The sequence below is a fragment of the Poecilia formosa genome, unplaced genomic scaffold, assembly GCF_000485575.1.
Source record: "Poecilia formosa unplaced genomic scaffold, Poecilia_formosa-5.1.2 Scaffold513, whole genome shotgun sequence".
Taxonomy (NCBI): domain Eukaryota; kingdom Metazoa; phylum Chordata; class Actinopteri; order Cyprinodontiformes; family Poeciliidae; genus Poecilia; species Poecilia formosa.
Window position 1 is genome coordinate 23,738 of NW_006800452.1, and position 16,539 is coordinate 40,276.

The 16,539-nt window shown below is 41.3% G+C and overlaps 2 protein-coding genes across 5 annotated transcripts; one reads left to right on the forward strand and one right to left on the reverse strand.

Annotated features, from left to right (window-relative positions):
* Positions 1–830: 830 nt before the first annotated feature.
* fignl1 (fidgetin-like 1) lies at positions 831–15,999 on the reverse strand. Of its 4 annotated transcripts, XM_016664810.1 has the most exons (3): positions 15,994–15,999; positions 5,641–5,775; positions 831–3,632 (listed from the first exon to the last, which is right to left on the reverse strand). In XM_016664810.1, the coding sequence occupies exon 3, from the start codon at positions 3,613–3,615 to the stop codon at positions 1,735–1,737; it is 1,881 nt and encodes a 626-aa protein (XP_016520296.1). In that variant the 5' UTR covers positions 3,616–3,632; positions 5,641–5,775; positions 15,994–15,999; the 3' UTR covers positions 831–1,734. The 4 variants fall into 4 exon arrangements, with proteins under 4 accessions (XP_016520296.1, XP_016520297.1, XP_007579290.1 ...); XM_016664811.1 differs by lacking the exon at positions 15,994–15,999 and having other exon boundaries at positions 5,545–5,821; XM_007579228.2 differs by lacking the exon at positions 15,994–15,999 and having other exon boundaries at positions 5,641–5,820.
* Positions 7,905–15,511, forward strand: ttl (tubulin tyrosine ligase). The gene is made up of 7 exons (XM_007579229.2): positions 7,905–8,672; positions 9,788–9,866; positions 9,975–10,207; positions 10,504–10,639; positions 10,717–10,986; positions 12,188–12,331; positions 12,412–15,511. The coding sequence occupies exons 1-7, from the start codon at positions 8,501–8,503 to the stop codon at positions 12,602–12,604; spliced, it is 1,227 nt and encodes a 408-aa protein (XP_007579291.1). The 5' UTR covers positions 7,905–8,500; the 3' UTR covers positions 12,605–15,511.
* Positions 16,000–16,539: the final 540 nt, after the last annotated feature.

Consider the following 16,539-nt stretch of genomic DNA (forward strand, 5'->3'; position numbering starts at 1 on the left):
CTTTATAGTTTTTTTTATTTTTCTTTAAAAAGGCATTTAATTGTATTGAATATTACACACATCAGAGCATTCAGGGAGAAGTTCAGGACAGGATTAGCGTATGAAATAACATCCTGGAACAACTACAAACCTACCAGGCCACGGCCATTCACTGTGTGGAATCAACTTTCTTCATCAGAGACAGGGAAGCTGGTCAGAGTTGAGTCAGGCTGCATGAGGAAGACTGGAGTGGAGCTTCAACTTCCAGCAGGACAACCACCCTAAACATACAGCCAGATATGGAGTGGTGTAGACCAAAATAAATATGTTAGAATGGTCTAGTCAAAGTCCAGAACTAAATTGAAATGAGAAATTGTGGAAAGACTTCAAAATGAACCCTTCTGTTGATATCTGTCAGATAAAACAATGACATTTGTAGATGTGACAATGTGAAAATGTCCAGTGATTGTTAAAAAAATGATTATCCTGCAGCCAAAACCACCTCAAAAAACTGCAAACATTCCAAATAAAAACTTTTTAACCAATCATCAAGTATCTGGATGAGGATCTGAGCCAAAACAGGAACATGGATGTTTATCAGTCGAGCTGCAGAAGCAGTTTTTTTCTGTCGACTCCACGGCTGACTCTAACAGGAAGGGAGGAAAAGCACATGAAAACTTTTTTTATATTCATGAAACTTAGGATTCTCAGTGTTGCTCAACTTCCGTAGATATTATTAACACATCCAGAGTCAGGAAGGTTTCAGGACAGGGAGTCTTGAAGGGATGACACTGCCCTCTGTGGATCAGATCAGCAAGGAGAACCAAGTCGCTGAGCACAAGAAACAGAAAAATGTTTTCATTTTTTATTCTGGGTTATAAACTTTACAGATATGAAATTTATATTTTTATATGACATTTTGAGCAAATGTCCCTAACAACAGTCAAGCTTTATAAATAAAATAAAAGGTGGAACATGCTTGGTGAAACCAACAAGGTGCTGGACATGAACTTCAAATCACATTACAATAGAAAACAGACAAGATAGAAACTCAAGGTTTCAAAATAAAAGAGCTGAAAGACCAAAAACCTTCAGGAAAGTTCATCCAAATACAGAAGAGGAAAAACCAAACATCTGAGCAGCAAACTGGATTCAATTTGAGGAGCTATTTCTAGAAGCTGGTGCAATAAATCCTTTAACTAAAGTTTAATATCCAAAGCTTTTCAGGTGGATTTGTTGCATTTCACAACCACAGCATTAAGATTTTCACCACTGGTCAAATTCAGATATTTCCAAGCGCCGCCCTGCTGGTAACTTAAACACTGGAGTCATAAAACCACCCTAAAGGCGCTAACTGGTAACTGTCCAGTTACTGGTACCACAGTCTGCCTAAGTGGAGTTTTTATTATTATGGTATAAAAACTGCTGACCTGTGCATAAAATGAAGAGATGCAAGTAAAAGAAAAGCCCTGACTGCATTTGGCATTCAGCCCCTCCCCCACCTGTTGACAGAAGGAGGGAATGTTCAGTCTGTGGGAAACTTAAAGGTGAAATTTTCTGTGCAAGAATTCCTTTTTAAAAAACTGAATTTATCAAGTTTTAATCTACATTTTAGATCTATGTATCAAACTCAAAATAAATACATTTTCTGTTCTCTTTTGCGTTAACATGAACTCAAAGGTCTTGCCTTCCAGCACTCAGATTTTTATTCACTCTGTCAAAGGACCTGCTGGCCTCAAGCGGAGGCAGATGAGTTCACCGTCCGCATCCGAAGGTTTTGTTCCAGTCCTCGTACAGCTCCAGGTCTTTAGCCGACACGCTGGGTCGAACCGTCTTCAAGGCCTCCTGGAAGTCGGCGTAAAGAATCGGCCTCACCTGATCTGCGCTGATGGTGGCAATGTCGTTGAGTTGGATGCTGCGTATGGGGCCCAGGGCGGCTTCCCGGCACAGCTGGGTCATGTCTGCGCCGGAGAAACCCTCCGTGGCCGCCACCACGCTCTCCAGCTCCTGTCCTCTCAGGTGGTTTCTCTCCCGCGCCATGAGGTTGGTCACAATTTGCCGGCGGGCGCCCGCTTCGGGCAAGGGGACGTACAACCGCTTTGCCAGGCGGCGCCGCGCGGCCTCGTCAATCTCCTGGGGCCGGTTGGTGGCGCCGACCACCAGGATACGATCATCGGCTGCCGTGGCAGCGCCGTCCAGCTGAACCAGGAACTCCGTCTTTATCCTGCGGGACGAGTCGTGCTCCCCATCCGTCCGCTGGGACAGCAGGGAGTCGATCTCATCGATGAAAATCACCGCCGGCTGGTGGCAGCGGGCGATGGCGAACAGCGCCCGGACCATTTTCTCTCCTTCGCCCACCCACTTGGACGTTAGTGACGAGGCGCTGATGCTAAAGAAGGTGGCACCGGACTGGCAGGCGATGCATTTTCCAATGAGCGTTTTCCCCGTTCCCGGGGGCCCAAACAACAGGATGCCTTTGGGCGGCCCGCGGAGCCCGGTGAAGATGTCAGGACGCAGCATGGGCCACACCACAATCTCCTTTATGGTCGTCTTAGCAAACTCCAGGCCAGCGATGTCGTCCCAGGCAACCGGCGGGCCGTGATCCATGATCTCACTCATGATCAGCTCCACTATCTTTGGCTCAAAGTTCTTCAGTCGCTCGTCCAGGATTTGAGGTTCTGGGTTGGAGTTTTTACTGCTGTCTTCCTCCTCCGGCCGGGGGATCGGTGACACAAACTTGGAGAACGCCCCTCGAGATCTGTTGGCCCCCAGAGACTTTTTCATGGCCGCCGCCATCCCAGGCGGGTGACCTCTCTGGGGCTGGCAGGAGTGTTTCTTCTGCTGATCGACGATGAACTGCTCCCGGGCGGTTCTGAAGTTGCTCACGGCGCGGGGTTCGGTTGCCTCTGGACCTCCATGTTGCCCGCTAACGCCAACGCTTCTGTCTGGACTGTAAAAGTTCTTCCGTTTGGACGGGTTTGAAGAGGGAAAGAAAGAGGACTGATGGGTTTGTGCACCTCCTGAAGGACCACATGAAGAAGAATGACCAAACGCTGACTGAGGTCGTACTGCGGGTTGAGGGACAAAGCTTGGATTAACTGAGATCCCATCTGAAGTTCTCAGTCTCTCTGTTAGATTCCTGGTAACGTTGTTAACCTCCGAGCTGGATGGTGCTTGACTGGCGGTAAACTGAACCTGCGCTGAGCCGGGGTCCCCTCTGCTCTCGTGTCCCACAGGTATGTCAACATCTGCTGGTGCCACCCGGAAACTTTCTCTTCCTGAACTCGCCTGAATCATCCTCTGCACCGAGGGAATCTGCAGCACGCTGTCCGCCGTTAGCGGTGACTCCCATTTGTCGCTGAGGTTCCTCTGACTGCGGGCCAGATGGAGCGCGCTCTCTGCATAGTTGTTGAGCCCCGTTTGGGGGTCATCCGAGTCCAGCACGGCGGCGTAGCGCTCCGAGTAGGTCCTGAGCAGACCGGCCGCGCCGGCCTGAGAAAGCTGGGAGCTTGCCCATGCATACTGAATGGAGAGGATGTGGGCCCGGTAGGCGTCGGCCTTCTGTTCAGGTGTGCAGCTGCCAGATGAAATGTCAAAGGACCTGTGCTGCCATTCCTCCAGGTGTGCGCCACTCATGCCTGGTCTGCTCCAGCCTGATGGAGAAGAGGGGACAAACGTTATGAAAAATACATGACCTCTGTCAACGCCAAGGCCCACTCCACAACTGACGCAGATGGAGAAAAATGCTCTGCTTCACAGTTTGTGATGAAAAATAAAAAACAAGTAAGCAGAATTCAGAGGAAAATACACATTTCAGTCCCTAAAGGGTTTCACACGGTTTCTGAAGAAAAAAATCACTGATTTTGTGTTGCTACTTTGAAAATGTTCCCAAGGAATTTTTTTTTTTTTTCACTCATTAAACCCCTTCCAAAATATAGAAGAAAAAACATGAGCAAAAATACGACAGAAAGACAGACAGACTGGACTGCATTATGTAACTTTCATAAAGAATGTTAAAACTGTAACCATGTGATGACAGTTTGTTATGAGACAGATTAGTGAAAAGATTATCTGAACAAAAACAACCAATCACAAACAGGAGGAGGATCTTAGCGCTGTCCATCAACCTCATGTAGTTGCTGCTAAATGTGCTAACTGATGTTCAGAGTCACAGTTACTGGGTGTCGAGAGCACTCACACTAAATCACATTTCTTAATGAGGACACTTTTAGGGTCAGTCGAATTATTTCTATTTAATAAATACAAAATTCATGTAATATTTCCAGTACTTCCAGATGCCAGGAGGAAACGGATGGTTTCATGGTTTGTTGCAAAGTGTGCTGACCAAAACCAAAAGACTTTGACGAGATGCTGGATGAAGTCACAAACTGACTTTATTTACATTGAACGAGTCGTGGGCTGAAAAGCTGCTCAGAAAAGAGGAAGCCATTATTCCTAAAGCAGCATAAAAAGCCAGATGACTGCATGGCTGAAACAATTAAACGGAATAATCCAGAAGAATTGATTGTCGAAAGCAACCAAAAAATGAAGGTAAACTTTTAAATTTGAACTAAATGTAATTTTTTTTAATTTATCTGTTATTCTGACATTCAACAAAACCAAATAATTTCAGTATTTAACAACCTAACTGACCAAAAAAAAGGGGAAACTTTAATCTTACTTATCAGACAAGGAGGAAATGTTTGTTGCGTTTTTGTACAGTGTATGTAAATATCTGATTTCAGCTGCTGAAACTATTGAAATATACCTTCATTCTATTATTTGCAGTGTTTGCAATACAAACACTACAAATATTGTGTAAAATTGTACATATAAAAAATTATATGTCTTATATTCTAAGCCCTTGGAATAGCAATAACCAGCAAGAACAAAATCACAATTTCAAATACATTTACAGCAGCTTCTGAACGTATTCATACCTCTTGAACTTTTGTATATTCTCTCACTTTCCAAACTTTGTTGGTATTTTAATGTAGCAGAACACAAAGCAGCACATATTGATACATGTGATGTCACCTGCATTTGTATTTATCCTCCTATACTCTGATATTCTTAAATAAAATCTATCCCAACAGGAATGTTCATAAATGAGTAAATAGAGTCCAGATGTGTGTAAAGTTAGAAATCTCCAAATAAATCCAGTTCAGATGTTTGTAGAGAACGTCAACAAATAGAACAAGGAATGAGAAAGTCAATGTTGAAAGAAAGTAACACAATGGAGACATCTTATTTCCAGGAAACTTCTGAAAACTTTTCAAGGGAAGTTCAGTCTGAGGATTTAAGAAAATATTCCATGTCGGAAACTTCCATAGTAATTAATTGTGGGAATATCGTGAACTTTGGGAGCAGTAACTGGAAAATGGGGCAACTTAAACAGACATTCAAACATAAACAAACAGGTTGTTTGCCACGGGCAGACATCCATATTTCCAAGCTTACATGCAGAACTTTGTGTACTTTCATGGAGTCCCAATAATATACGATAGAGTTTGCTGTTGTGAAGTGACAAAATGTGGAAGTTATGCTAAACAGATATTTACTAACTTCCATAAATTCATGTCCTCCAGACGTGGACTGTTTACAGTTAACACCTCCACCCCAAAACACGTCACAGCGCTGAGAATAACTGGAGTCACTTACAGTCGGGACTGCCTTCCTGTTAGCTCTGACCAGGTTAAAGTTGCTAAAGAAGCAGCGAAATTTATCACGCTAATTGTTACGATCACTGTTCTACTTTAAAGCGCCATAATTTTACTCTTGATTCCCGCCACTTGGCTTCCTCTTCCGTGACACCACTTCCTGTCTGGTCCCAATTCTCTCTGAGGAGTCGGAGTTCTACAATGAGAACTTTCATCGTCACTTTTTAATGAATTTCGGATAATCAGCGAAAAATATAATACGTTCTCTGTATTTTATTGTACCGTCAAACATTTTTTTTTGTTTTTAAAAAAAAGTAGAGATAACTCAATTTAAAAAGTTTTCCCAACGAGAATGGAACGAGGCCCAAAACCTGTTACAATTTGTCGTTCAGATACATTTAGAATTCAACAAATATCCTCTAAATTATGTTTATTGTTTAGTATAGAGAATTTTCTTCAACATAGAGTTTGTAGAGAACATATTTCTCTTAAAACTTTGTAATATCCTTTCAAGTTGTGAATAACAACGTTCCAGTTTGAACAAAGGTTTACGTCGCCATCTTGTGGCCTTAACGTGATAACCACAGAAGACTCACCGCCATGTTGTGAGTGGCAACGTTGATGACCCCAACAGAAGCTGTGCAATATTGAGCTTTTTAGTCAAGCTGTTGCTTTCCTGTGAATCATTAGTGGCACAAGGCTCTTTTGAAAGGCATCAGATATGAAATGAATACCTAAACAAAATATGTAACCAAACATTAAAACCCAAGAAAAAATATTAACACATTATCTGAAAGTAAGATCTTTAGTATTTTTACACAAACTTCGTTTAAACTGTTGCATTGTATTTTATTGAAAACTGTACACTTCAATTAGTTCAATGAGGATTAGATAATATACAAATGAATGAATGATTGAGACTGCTTTTCAATTTTTCTCTTACTTATTCCTAAGAACATTGTTACATTCCTAAAATATAAAAAAAAGTTTCTATCATTATTTATTAAATGTTCAGAAAAGTGTATACAAGTATAGCAAGCCGAATAGTAAAATACATTTCTAAAAAAATATAAAAAGACCTAAAATGGAATAAAAATGAGTGTGCCTAATTAAAATTGTCTGGCAGAAGAATTTTATTTTACACTGATTTTGACTTAATAGAAACATGACTTGGAAGCTATTAAATAAAAATAATACTTTTTACTAAAAAAATTGCTAAAAAATATAAAAAGGATTAAAATAGAAAAAATGAATGTGCCTCATCTATCTAGTCTAGTAGATTATGAGTCAATGAGTCACATGACCAGGAAGCTACTGAAGAAAAAGATGACTTTTTACATATAAAATTACCTATAAAATATTTTTAAAAAGATCTAAAATGGAAAACAAATATGTGTCCCTCATCTGTCCAGAGTAGTAGAACCATTTCACATTCATTTTGAATTAATAAGTCACATTGTTTGGACGCTATTGAAGAAAAAAACTTTTTAAAAAAAATATAAAATTAGCTAAAATATGAAAAGGGTTCATATAAAAATCACTGTACTTCATCTATATAGTCTAGTAGACTAATTTCTCTCTGGTTTTTAGTCAATAGGTCACATGACTTGGATGCAATCGAAGATAAAACATATTTTACAGGCCAGACAGACTAGAGATATGGACACAGAGTTCCTGTTTCGAACTAGAAATATAGGTATAAGAAACGTTTTATCAGCCTGGCGGGCCACCAGGCTTTATTTGCTCCTCACCAGGCTCTGGTTAGTTATTTTAAATAAGGATTTTTCATTAAAGACAGAAATCTCAACTTTTTCTCCGAACTTCTGGTATGAGTTTTATATCATCGGATGATATTGGAGGAAAATAAATAGGCATGCTATTGTCAGGTTAATAATTTGCTTTGCTAAAAAAAATAATCTCCCTGGCAACTTGGAGAAATAAAGAGTTAGTTCGTTTTCTCATCACTGTGCGAGAGTTTAGAGCGATGCGCGTTCCCGCGACAGGGCATGCAATTCTCTGCATAACACCTAAGTTAGTTTATCGCTTAAGTGCATTGTGTTCTGGGAAATGTAGTACATGTTATGAAAAGAATATACGCCGCGACCTTCATTTTTGACTGAATTTATGAAATTCTTTATTTCTTCATAAATATTTTTAAAATTCATTCACAGTTTATTTTATGCTACATTAAAATCTCTTGCTGTAAACTACGCTGGGTGTTCCTGACGTCTGAAACTACATTACCCAGAATGTTAGACTGCTGTGTTTATACTGTTGATAGCGGATGTCTGAGATTCCAAAGAATAAAGCACACGCTGTAAGGGGGGGATGTTGTGTATTGTTGAAATGGGAGCATAAAGTCAGTAGCCAGTTTGTATTTTGAGAGGTTCATATTTACTTTTGCAGCTTTTGGCGACGCGCAGAGGGAGAGTTTACTGTTAGCATCTGAAGCGGTAGGAGACCGTTAGCTGCTTAGCTAAAGTGGAGACAGGATGTGAATGAATCCGGACGGGACCAGCCCCAGGAACCGGAGCAGCGCTGAGCCAGTCACACAGACACACCCTTGTCTGGGAAGAGGAACAGAACCGTATCAGCTCAGCAACATGCAGTAACTACCCTTTATATCTCATGCCAACATGTGTTAGCCTCTAGCTGCTGGAATATATCCAATTGGAAACCAGTTTGAGCCCAGTTAAAAGTGTGGACTTAATATGATCGACTCATCAGCACCATCATGGCTCGGACAGAGGTGATAATCCCCACCAGGCTGTCTGCTGCAGATCCAGCCTCCACCCACGGCTAACCGGCTCACACTAGCCCAGACTTTGTAGGCTACTTGACGTGTTTGTGGTCAGCGTGGAATGATGAGCTCTCCCATGTACACCTTTGTTAGCCGCGATGATAACAGCACTATTTATGCAGAAGTGTCTAAAATCCTGCTGTCCACCGGACACTGGAAGAGGCTGAAAAGAGACAATCCCAGATTCAACCTTATGCTCGGTGAGCGGAACCGGCTGCCATTTGGACGCCTTGGTGAGTGATGTACTATATTTGGTGTCAACCCACTCAGGATCAGGCTGCTGGGGACTTATTCATGTCTTCATCCTGTAGAAAAAAACCCGTTTTGTTCTGCAGTTTAACCCAAAAGTTCTCAAATTCAAATGGTGTAACTCAATTAGATTCATTACACACAGAATGATTGATTTCAAGCATTTGTTAATGTTAATTGTGATAATTAAAGTTTGTGTCAGTTTCCCACAAATGATTACCAATGTATTCTTTAAAATTCAGAAATGTAATGCTCTGTACAGTAATTTGGAAGAGTGCTAACTTGACAGTTGCAGGAGACAGTTACTGAGTCAATGAAAAGTTGAGTGGAAGGAAAAAAAGCGTGGCTTGCTGGAGCTTCAAGAGAAATCCCACACAGACTGTCACATATGAACCAGAGAGGATGCCAGCAACATCATAGGAAGTTTTAAATTTATATTTGATTGGAAATTTGGAAATCAAAATTCCCAGATTACTGGATGAAGAGTGAAAAAACATGAATCGGATTGCATAAGAGCTTATTTATCTTTCTGTGCATAATAAACTAAATATTATGAGTTTCACTTTTAGAACTGAAACAAGCAGTGGCTTGCTTGCAGTAGTTTTTGGCTTCTCTGAAAAAGAGTTAATGCACTAATGGGGAGATAGAAACACATTTGCTGAATAATGGGCTGTAATGTTGCTAATGGCCCAACTAGAACCTTTGTGCCTTACCACAGGCACAAAACTCAGAAAAATTTCAGTACAAGTCCAAACCTCCAGCTTCTGAAATGGTTGGTCCAGGTCACTAAATTTTCATTATGGCATTACGTAACATCAACATCTGATTAAAAAAATAATAATAAAAAAATATGCCTAATTTGCATTTTATAACACTTCAAGAGTTTGATTATAATTCACATGACAGTTGGTCGGAAACACAGCTTGTGTGAAGTGAAAACAAGCTGTTCATTTCTGAAGCTAACGCTTGATTTTAAACACAGGGCAGCCATATTGGATTTTGAGGTTTCTGTCAAATAACTTCCTGTTTATGATTTCAACTTCAGAATGACTCAGGTGCCACTGGAACATGTTGAAATGTCCTCATGTTGACGTTTCAGGCCATGAACCAGGACTGGTGCAGCTGGTGAATTACTACAGAGGAGCAGACAAGCTGTGCAGGAAGGCGTCGCTGGTCAAGTGAGTCTCCATCTTCCCCTCAGACACATTTGTTTCTGTTATCTCGTCTGAAAGCTGATCAGTCAGAGGGAATAAAATCAGCTGACCGCTCTCCTTCTGGGTCATTAGGCTAATAAAGACCAGCCCAGAGCTGTCAGACTCCAGCAACTGGTTCCCAGAGTCCTACATCATCTACCCCACCAACCTCAACACTCCCGTTGCCCCGGCTACCAACGGCATCAGCCACCTGAAGAGCAACCCGAAGACGGATGAGCGGGAAGTCTTCCTGGCCTCCTACCACGCTAAGAAGGAGAGCGGAGAGGGAACCGTGTGGATCGCCAAGTCTTCTGCTGGAGCTAAAGGTACAGACTGGTTTCTGACGCAGATGCTGGTTTATTTTTATGGATGGCTTTTGAGTTGATGCTAAAAGAGATGTTTGTTTTTTTATCCATCCATCTATTTATCTATTCATTCAATCTTTCATCTTTCCATTCACCCATCCACCAATGACACATTTTTAGTGGATCTTATATCCACTTATATCATTTATATGCATTTATATCCACCATTGAGCTGATAGAACCTAGAACTTTGCCTGCATGTATTGATCTCATGATTTGCTGATAGAAACCTAAGCTAGCCTTTCCTGTTGCGCTAGGTGCTGGTATCCTGATCTCACATGATGCCAATCAGCTGCTGGACTATATTGACAATCAGGGACAGGTTCATGTTATCCAGAAGTACCTGGAGAAACCCCTGCTGCTGGAGCCGGGTCATCGGAAGTTTGACATCAGGCAGGTGTTTCAGCCACGCTGCACCTCTGGAGAATCTGCCTCAGCTGCCTGACTCACACCTGCTCTGTCATTGACAGGAGCTGGGTTCTGGTGGACCATCAGTATAACATCTACCTGTACCGGGAGGGCGTGCTGCGGACCTCGTCGGAGCCCTACAACAGTGCAGACCTGCAGGACATGACCAGCCACCTGACCAATCACTGCATCCAGAAGGAGCACTCCCAGAACTACGGCCGCTACGAGGAGGGCAACGAGATGTTCTTCGACGAGTTCAGGCTGTACCTGCTCAACACTCACAACGTCACCCTGGAGACGACCATATTACCTCAGATCAAACACGTCATCAAGTGAGTTGATTCCTGTTCATTACAGCATTACATAACTGTGGAAACTGTGGAGCAGACGTAGAGTGGAAGGGAGTTAGTGTAGGTCGTAGTTTAGGATGGAACGTTAGGAAACCTGAGAGTAGTTTCGGTCTGATTGGGACCAAAGTTGCAACATTTGTTACATTTTCAGCTGGTGTGGTTCTCTTTCTGACAGCACCGTGTCAAACAATCTAAACCTTTTGAAAAACCTGTTCCCCTCCCTGCCTGTGGTGGCGCTGCATCAAGAACCAGTGAAGGAAACAACACAAATATCTCTGAAGAAGACACTGAGTGCAACTTCCTGATTCACAAAATGAAAACAAAAATGGAGTAGTGTCAGATGTTAGCGGTTGTAGGATTTCTCTTTTGTTTTTGGTAAAATACTGAGTCATTTCTCCCACTAGTGATATACCAGCATGTTTGTTCTGGTTGTATTTACCCAAAGTGCCCTGTGCTTTAGTCCGCTTCCTGTTTTTGGAACTGTCTCCTATCGTCTTCATTCAAACTCCGCCAGAGTTCACTTCAACTAAACTGAGACCGACGTTTGCAGGCAAACAAGAGTTTGCTTTTTTGGTGAATGTCACATTCACACCTCCCCAGACGAACAGAACCATTGTAGGCAAACAAACTGGAATCCGATTAAAGCGAACTAAGCAGAGCTGGTGTGAATGCTCTCTGAATCACTCTGACTTCTGTTCAGGAGGGAAACTCTGACATTATCCAGCTCATCCCAGTGTGCTCCCTGGCTAAAACAACCACCTGGTTCCTGTAGCAAGTTCTGGTTCTGCCCAGGACCAGAACTGTTTTGACCGATGTTACAGTGAACCAACACATGCCTTTTTAAAATACTATTTCAGTGAATCTCACTGGAAAATTTTAAAAATTTAATGTTTACAGATGGTTGGTTGTTAGAACTAGTTAGTTTGAAGAGAACAGAAAAAAGAGAGGCACCAACATCAAGTCCTTTATCTAAACAGCGGAATAATAACTAATTATTAATTGGAAGCACATCCTTGATAGGATATAATAGCTTGTATTTTAAAGTTTAAAGCTTTACACATCCTGCTAGCTTGAGGTAAGTAGCAAACTCAGAGAGGAAGGGTTTGTCTGTCCAACAGGAAATGGTTAGCACGTCTTAATGTGGTTATTATTGGACACTGAGAAAACTTTGGTGTCGTTTCAGGAGCTGCCTGTCGTGCATCGAGGCGGCCATCAGCACCAAGCACCTGTCCTACCAGAGCTTCCAGCTCTTTGGCTTTGACTTCATGGTCGACGAAAACTTCAAAGTGTGGCTCATCGAGATTAACGGCGCTCCAGCCTGCGCTCAGTCAGTATGGCTCTCCACAAATCACAGTTTTATTTATGTTTCAGATCATAATTTAATGGTTTTCCACCTCCCTCATTCAGGAAACTTTATCCAGAATTATGTCAAGGCATCATTGATGTGGCGATCTCCAGTGTCTTCACGCTCAACAGCGAATCGTCATCCGCTTCGTCGTCACCTTACTCCTCCTCCCCGTCTTCTCTCTTCACATCCAACTCCTGCTCCTCTCCGAAGCTGAGGGGCCCTCTGCACGTGGGCCCTTTCACCCGCCTCTAGGGGCCCTCCGTCCAAACCTCACCCAGCAGGAGAAGCACATGTGGAGACACTTGGCTTCTACAGTTGGTTAAATGATGAAGAAGACGGTGGGAGATGTTCACACTGCAAAAACACAAAATCTTACCAAAGACTTTTGGTCTAGTTTCTAGTCCAAATATCTTAGTACACTTGAAATAAGTCAAAAACTGAGAAGTAACTTTTCAGCAAGATCTAGAAGCTTGTTTTGAGTCAGTAAACCCTTAATACTAATTAAAAAGAGTTCTACTGGCAGATTATTTCACTAATAACACAGGAAAAATGTCTTGCTGTAAGTGAAATAATCTGCCAGTGGAACTATTTGTTTCCATCAATATGATGGAAGCTCCTATATCTTGCTGAAAAGTTACTTTCAAGTTCGTTTTGTCTGATTTCAAGTATTCCATGATATCTGCACAAGAAATTAGATTAAAATGGTCTAGTTGGTAAGATTTTGTTTTTGCAGTGTACCGAACACTGTGAGGGTTTCTGACCCTTTTTTCCTCCATCGTTCCCTGAGCGGATGGATGGATGGATGGATGGATGGATGGATGGATGGATGGACGGATGGATGGATGGATGGACGGACGGACGGAGGTGTGAAGGAAGTTGAGATGCTCCAGATGAGTCTTACCGTGCCTTACATTTCCAGCCACTCTCCCTGAAACAGACGCTAAACGTGGCTTTGTTATCGGCTCATACTTGTTCAAAAAGCCACCTGCTCTGTTGCTACACATGATCAAGGCCCACAACACAACGACCAGATTTTGTGATGTGTCGTTCTAGTTCTCTTTTTATCATGCAAAAGACCGGTTCTACTCATAATTATGGTTTAAGATCTTCTTGAAGTGTAGCATTTATGAACAACATGAGAGATAAGACACTACATATTTATGTTGAGGAGCAGCTGGGAGGAAAAACGGACTAGAAACATTATGTTTCCTCATTTTTAAGTTCCTTTCTGTGGCGGCTCTATCATGAGTTTCACCAATGATGGTTTTTATATCAAAATAATGTTGAAATTTCCCTGAGATACCATTTCTGAGACCAACAGCCACTGGCCCTCACAGAGAAACATGTTGCTCACCCAGATTCTTTCAAATTGGGAAGTTGGAATACCTAGATGCAATTCTACTTGAAAACAGCCAATCCAGGGTCACCATTTATTTTCCTTAGCCCTGATTGGCTGTCCCTACAGATAAGGAATGCTGTAGATGTTAGCTAGTGCTAACACAGTTTCACTGTGCTAATGAACGTATTTCAAGATATATTTGGGGGTGGAACTATTAAAATGAGCAGTGTTTTTAGACGGGCTCTCTGGTATTCACAGATTTTAGCTACTCAAGTGCAGCTGTGACCTCATGAATCCTGGGAGTTTACAATATTACAGCGATGCTCACTTAGGGCCGTGCATCTGAGGTGATATCTGGACATGAAAATTACGAATAACTGCCTTTTTGTGTTATTTTTATCAAATGAGCATTGTTGCCTTCCCTAGTAAGTTAGCACCCTGGGTGACAGCCCATTTCAACAGTATCAAGATTCACATCTGCAGCCCTAAAAGACCTTTTATATTCCAGCCTTCTTAGTGGATTAAAAAAGGAGAGGAACACATCATGAAGGAGAAGAATCTAGTATTAAAGTGTTTAAAGAGAGCATGTTTGTAGAAAAGCATGTAGCATTCAGCTCCAGACAGAAACTGTTTTTTTGCTTTGTGTTTTCATGTCTCTGGTGCAGTTAGATGACGCATCATCGTGAAAGCAACGTGCTGGTTTTGTTTTCAAGCATTTGGACGTGAAATAGAGTAGGTAGTGGAGAATGTCAGTTATTATTTAAAACATTTAATGACCCTCTGAAATTGGGTTAGCTGAGGTCAGCATTTTTATTTTAGCTAAATGTCTGTGATCAGTAGTCAGATATTTGTGGGGGGTTTTTTCATTAAATTTAATTTTAGTTACAAAATGAGTAATTTTTGCATGTTTTGTCTCATTTTCTTTGGTTTAGTGTCGATCAGAGATGTCCTGTTTCCTTCAGATACAAAGGGAAACTCTTTCTGTAAAGGGCATTTGTCAGTTTAGTTTTCCACTGAGCTCGTAGTTTAATTAATTTTGATGTCTGAAATTTTGAAAATATTGTAAAAAATAAAATGAAGGACATAAAGGAAGGAGAAAGTAGTTGATGCTGCAAAAGAGGAAGCTAGAACAAAATGGCTGCCCCAGATGAATGTGGAAAAAATGAAGGTTGTTATGGAGATTTATCTCACTGTGGGAAAAGCATCTCGGAGCAATAGCTTAGAAAAATAAAGTCCCAGTAAACTAAACATTCACTTAGCTCAGACACAAAGGAAAGAAAAATATTCTGCAGCTCAAAGAAACATTAAATGTTGCTCATTCACTTTGAAAACCAATAAAATAAAGGCAGGATTTGATTTATTTATTTATTTTTGTTCATTTCTGGGGCATTTGGCTCTAAAATCAGGTGATATTTGGTTTTTGTACTCACTGTGTTTTTAATATCCATAACTGCTGGGAAAATCCTAGAAATGGAATATGATGGGAGCAGGAAGTGTCTGAGAGAGAAGGGTGCCTTTAGCAGGAATAAAAAGGAAAACATTAAAAAGCACCTTCATTACTTTGAATTGAAGTAAACTTTTAAAAATCATGATGTCAGTTTCTTTATGTTTTTGAGCATATTTTTATTCTGTTTTTAAAGTATTTCTCTCATTTTTACCAAAGATGAAATGTTGTCCAGTTGTTTGGCCGAATGAAAGAAAAAGCAAACATTCTGGTTGTTTCTTTTCCCTCCCTGATGTAACGTTTAGTTTTAAAGCTTGCATGAACATCTGTCTTCATGATGAACAGTGTTAGAATAAAATCAAACATTTGTCTCTAATTCTTGATTACTCTTTTATGTGTGATTAAATTCTGATCATTTTGATAATTCAGATAATCAGGCAGAAATGTTAAACATTTGTACATTTTTGTTTGAATGAACCATTTATATTTTTATTAGATGTGTTTTAAACAATAGATTTTATGATACAGACTCAGGAATCCAGGTGAAGGAATAACATGAGTTTTAATTTGGAGACTGTGGGAGAAAAGCTCAAGTTCTGCTTCAAAAGGAGAACCAACAATCAGCATATTAGGGATTTCATTTATTTCAGTAATGAAAATTCCAAAACTCACATATATCAATTATATATCGCACCTTGTAAATCTCTCTTAAAGTCTTGGAGGAACTTTGCTTCACAATTCTCTGGAGGCTTGGGGTTGTCTACCCCAAGCCTCCCTAATACATTTTTTCCTTCCACTTAACTTTTCACGAATAAGCTTGGAGATGGTACTCTAAACAACCAGTTAACTCGAAATGACCGTTGACTTGGGCCGATGACCCAATTTCTGATTTTGTTTCTTTAGATATTCTTCTATTCTACAAATATCCTTTGATAAGACAAATGTATTTTAAACTTTTACCCGCATAAACAGGACATAAATCCTGAAGGAGAATCAGGAAGGGAAAAGCAAAGCAGTGATAGTTGCTGTTTGTGTTGTTGTCCAGATGGAGGCGCTGTGTTGTGAGCAAGCAGCAGTGATTTAGTTGCTGATTTGCAGTAAATGTGTTTCTTGGAGCCGCTCCGTTGATGAGGCAGAGTGTTGATCAGTCAGTCAGGAGGAGCAGACGCAGTAAAAAGACTGAGTCTCGCTGTATTACTCAGGCTGCGCTACAGCGTCTATTCACAGGCGCGATCCCACTACTGAGCGGCACGGGGGCTTTGACCTGCTCCGTTCCCGACCTGGGCCGATGCACCCCTCCTTAGGCGACCTGGTGGTCCCGGGCTCCCCCAGGAGCACCATATCGATACCGAGCTTAGTGCGGACACCCGATCGGCATAGTCCACTGCAGCTCAGAGCTCCTGA